This window comes from Aegilops tauschii, chromosome 1, assembly GCF_002575655.3.
Source record: "Aegilops tauschii subsp. strangulata cultivar AL8/78 chromosome 1, Aet v6.0, whole genome shotgun sequence".
NCBI classification, from domain to species: Eukaryota; Viridiplantae; Streptophyta; class Magnoliopsida; order Poales; family Poaceae; genus Aegilops; species Aegilops tauschii.
The window spans coordinates 26124776-26128895 of record NC_053035.3 but is presented as its reverse complement, the minus strand read 5'-3'; the positions used below and the strand labels follow the sequence as shown (position 1 = coordinate 26128895).

At 48.1% G+C, this 4120-nt stretch overlaps 1 protein-coding gene across 1 annotated transcript; it reads left to right on the top strand.

Annotated features, from left to right (window-relative positions):
• Positions 1-1138: 1138 nt before the first annotated feature.
• On the top strand, positions 1139-2440 carry LOC141027088 (uncharacterized). The gene has a single exon (XM_073504010.1). It carries the CDS (start codon positions 1139-1141, stop codon positions 2438-2440), a length of 1302 nt encoding a protein of 433 aa, XP_073360111.1.
• Positions 2441-4120: the final 1680 nt, after the last annotated feature.

Sequence of the window (4120 nt, the reverse complement as noted above, 5' to 3'; positions counted from 1 at the left end):
TTCAACCAAGACAAGACAAGGTCCAAGGAGATCGTGCGTGCCTCCTCTTTTTTTTTCTACTCGTGGATTGCTCCCTCGTGTATACGATGGCTCACGTAACCACCGATCCGCTAATTTTGTGTGCTAATCCTAGTACGCCTAGGATATCGGGAATGAGGGAGTACAATTCTGTTTCCACAGCTAGCCCAGTCGATATATACTCTCTTTTTTTTTTGAAACTCGATATATAGTTTCTCCTACATGAGGGACGAGTGCCTCAGATCACGATCCGAACTTGGCCACAGGCTCCAGCGGTCGCCGGCGGAACCCGCACGCGGACAGCCGTACCGCGCCGGCCCCTCGCGGCCTCACCTCCTCCACCTCCAATCCCCCGTCTGCCTACCCTGGCCGGCAGGTTGCCCGTCGCAGCTCGGTCCCGCGGCCGCGCCACCAGAGACAGCACGCGAGCGCCGGAGCAGCCTAGAAGGACTTGGTAAGCCTGCTTCCGCTTGTTCATATTATCGACTGCCTGATGACCTGGTGTATTGTTGTGCCCTGCTGCCCCCATTAACCCTAAATCCTCAGTGCCCAATCCTGTGTTGCTGATATTTTCGGAATCCCCAACTTAATTCAGTTTTATAATTCTTGTGTTTGTTGTAATTGAAGAATCACGCGCATTTCAAACGTACGATGGAACTGCAGTGTTATGATATGAATCAATTGGCTGTTTATATTCTTCAGTTGCCAACTTTTTACCTCTGCGATTTTTTCTTCTTGACAAGTGCGCCCACCATCCGATTTCTTTCTGGTCCGCCAATGCATTGAGCAGTTTTATCACGTCCACTCTTCTGTTACTGCAATAGTCAATCCCTGTGTTGTGTCAAATTCACTAGTAGTTTCTTATGCTAGTTTGGTGTTACTTTTGTTGTACAATTGGCAAAAATGAAGAGACTATTATATTTATGTAAGACTATCGTTTCTTCCCAACTATTTGTATTTGCTAACTCTAAACATATTTGGTGAGCTATAACATTTATTGTAAATCCTATTTATATTGTTCTTTTCGGTAAGACTGTACTATATGTCATGCCAATATTTATTTTTTAATATGGGACAGGAACTCCGAAAATTTTCTGCTATACCATTGCCACTGAAAGCCATGCCGATGTTGCGTCGAGTGCGGCCTCGCACGTCTGGCGGTGAGGACCGCCTTAGTGCGCTCCATGACGATCTGATCCTCCTCATAGTAAGCAGGCTGGACACCCGAAGAGCGCTCTCCATGGCCATCCTCGCCAGGCGTTGGGTTCGCATCCCGCACAAGCTGTCCGCACTCGACTTCAGGGTGAGCGACATACTCCCGCCGGAGTACGAACGGACTGTCACCCTTCGCCAACGCAACTTGCCGCGTGACGCCACTTTGGCCGGGACACTCGACGGTCTCAAGGCGCGATGTGAGATCGACACAATAAGGTCATTCGCAAACGGAATCACGAGCTTTTTGGAAGCGGACAGTGTCCATGACCGGCATGTAAAGACCCTCCGTCTCGAGTTTTTTCAGACATACAATAGCATTTGTGTGAACCGCCTTATCAATGTTGCAGTCGGTACATGGGGGGTGGAAGATCTAGAGGTTGTCGTCAGGCCATCGTCCGGTTATGATCAGACGCGGACATACAGCTTCCCCCACAACTGCCTCAACCTTCGGTCTTGCCTTCGCAGCCTGACGTTGGGCAAGTACTGTGCACTGCCACCGCTGCATAACTACAGCATGCTTACTAAGCTCGTCCTGCATGACATTTCTGCTTCCACACCCGTGAACGTGTACGAGACGGTGTTCAGAGACTGCATCAGGCTGCAGGTGTTGTACCTCACGTCCTGCTCTTGGGCACATACCACTTTGGTGGTGGACGCGCCGTGTTCACATATCAGGGAGCTCGTCCTGGAAGAGTGCTCGTTTTTTGTGATCGAGCTGCGCGACCTCCCAATGCTTGTCCGTCTAGCGTGCAGCCTAACCGACACTTCAAAGATTCTATTTGGCTCGGTTCCGAGCCTCATGGACACTAACCTTTCATTCTCTCTAGAGGATGATAGTATTGTGGCGGCACGGTGGATAAATGAGTTCGACTCGTTCCTCGGTATGTCCCCCACCATGGCGAACCTCATCATCCGATTTATTGGGCGGAGAACTTGGATTGGAGCCAGCAGTCCGGAGAAGAAGTTGCCGCACCTCAAAAGGCTCCTTGTCGCCGACCTGCCTTCAAATTGGGATATCTCATGGACACGTGGCCTCCTCATGGCCTCGACATTTCTCGAGGTCATGCACATCCACGTGCCTCACTCAGAAACAGAGCCCGATTATCTGCGCGGGATGCATTGGTCGAAATCACGCAATGAGCTTCGGCACCATCACCTCAAGGAGCTGGTCGTGATTGGTACACGCAGCGTAACATATGGCTTTTGAAGTATGTTGTGAGGGTGTGCACATCGTTGCAACACATTGTTTTGCTGAAGGATGGCCATGTTCGGTACACCGGACTCTGGGATTGGCGGATGGTCGGGCAGCAAACATGTCCATGGAGCGATGATGAGAAAATGGTGGTGAGAAGAATGATGAAAAATTTCGGGCTCAGGCCTCTTCCTAAACTGATCTTGGGATGATCTCTTTATTTATTCTTATGTACACATTGTTATTGAACCTAGAGGGATCTTGTGATCGATGGGAAAAATATGTTTGTCAGTTTCACTCGATCGATGTCCATTTTCCAATTCCCAAACTAAATAGTAGTATAGTTTGTGGGAGTAGCACCAAGAGTATGCCAACATCCTTGGACGCCTGCAATCTCAAGCTTCAATGGTACGTGCAGGGCCAAGTAACTCCACAGCCACGTACTACGAACATGCCTCATCACAGGCACTCAGGGACTGCAGGCACCAGTTCGTATCATCCTGGTGCTGTGTATGGTTAATCTGATGGCAACGTTCGTGATCATCAACCGGCAATGGTGGAGCCAACATCTGAACAATGGGTGTACATAGACCAATAAAATACTTTTACTCAAGTTTATTTATGCATAGTGTTAGGGAAATTTTAGGGTGCATTATAATACACCAGAGCACATGTATTATATGGGCGATCTAACGGATGAGAATAATTGTGCCTTTTTGAGCCCAAGGGTATTTTCGACCTAAATTTTTTTAAAACTTTAATCGACCCAATTAGGTCCAGGGGTATTCTCGTCCTAAAATTTTCAATTAAATTAATTGCATTAATAAAGCACTTCATTATAGAGGTCCAATCATCGTGCGTACTCTTTTGAATTTCGGTTCGAGCGGTTCGTCCTCTCTCCTCCTCTCGAGCCCTAACCTCGGGCCCCCTGGATCGCCGCCGATCGCCTCCGGCGCCCACGATCGCCGCCGATCGCCCCCGGCGCCCTCGATCGGCGCCGATCGCACTCGCCGTGTCTACCCCTCCTGCTCCTACTTCCCCTCACTCCCTCCATCGCAAGTCACCCCAGTCGGGTCGCGCGCCAGATCTTCCGACGAGCCGCTAATCCACTCCTTCCCCGAGCCGACGCCACCTTCCCCGACCCGAGAGGCTACATCATCCTCATCGACGTGCATCAACTTTTTCACGCCGGATCTTCGCTGTAAGTGCCTAGCCCTCTCAAATCTTTTCTGGTCACTTGTGCATATAGTACCAATAGGGGTCGGATTTGATTCGGGTTTAGGAGATGTCATGTGAGGTTTAGGGTTTATCGTTTCAGAAAGTTGTGACGAGATTTCGATCGGATTTTATTAGGATTTAGGATATGTCATGTGAGGTTTAGGCTTTATGTTTTCAGAAAGTTCTGACAAGATTACGATTGAAAGGAAGTGTAAGTCGGATGTAGCTAGGACATATTGAAGGACTTAGTTAGGGTTTTGTGGCATGAGAAAGTTGTCAGCAGATTTGGATTCAAAGAAAGTTATTTTGGATTTAGTTAGGAGATACATTTGAATTGAGTTTCGAGATATTTTGGATTTAGTTAGGAGATAATTAATTTTGTATGGAGTTTGGACTTATTTTGGATTTAGTTAGCCGATAATTTGGATTTAGTTAGGAGATACTTTTGGATTTAGTTAGGAGATAATTTTTATTTAG

What these genes read in the sequence shown, in the direction of transcription:
- LOC141027088 (XM_073504010.1), top strand. Translation starts at nt 1,139, where the DNA reads ATGCCGATGTTGCGTCGAGTGCGGCCTCGCACGTCTGGCGGTGAGGAC.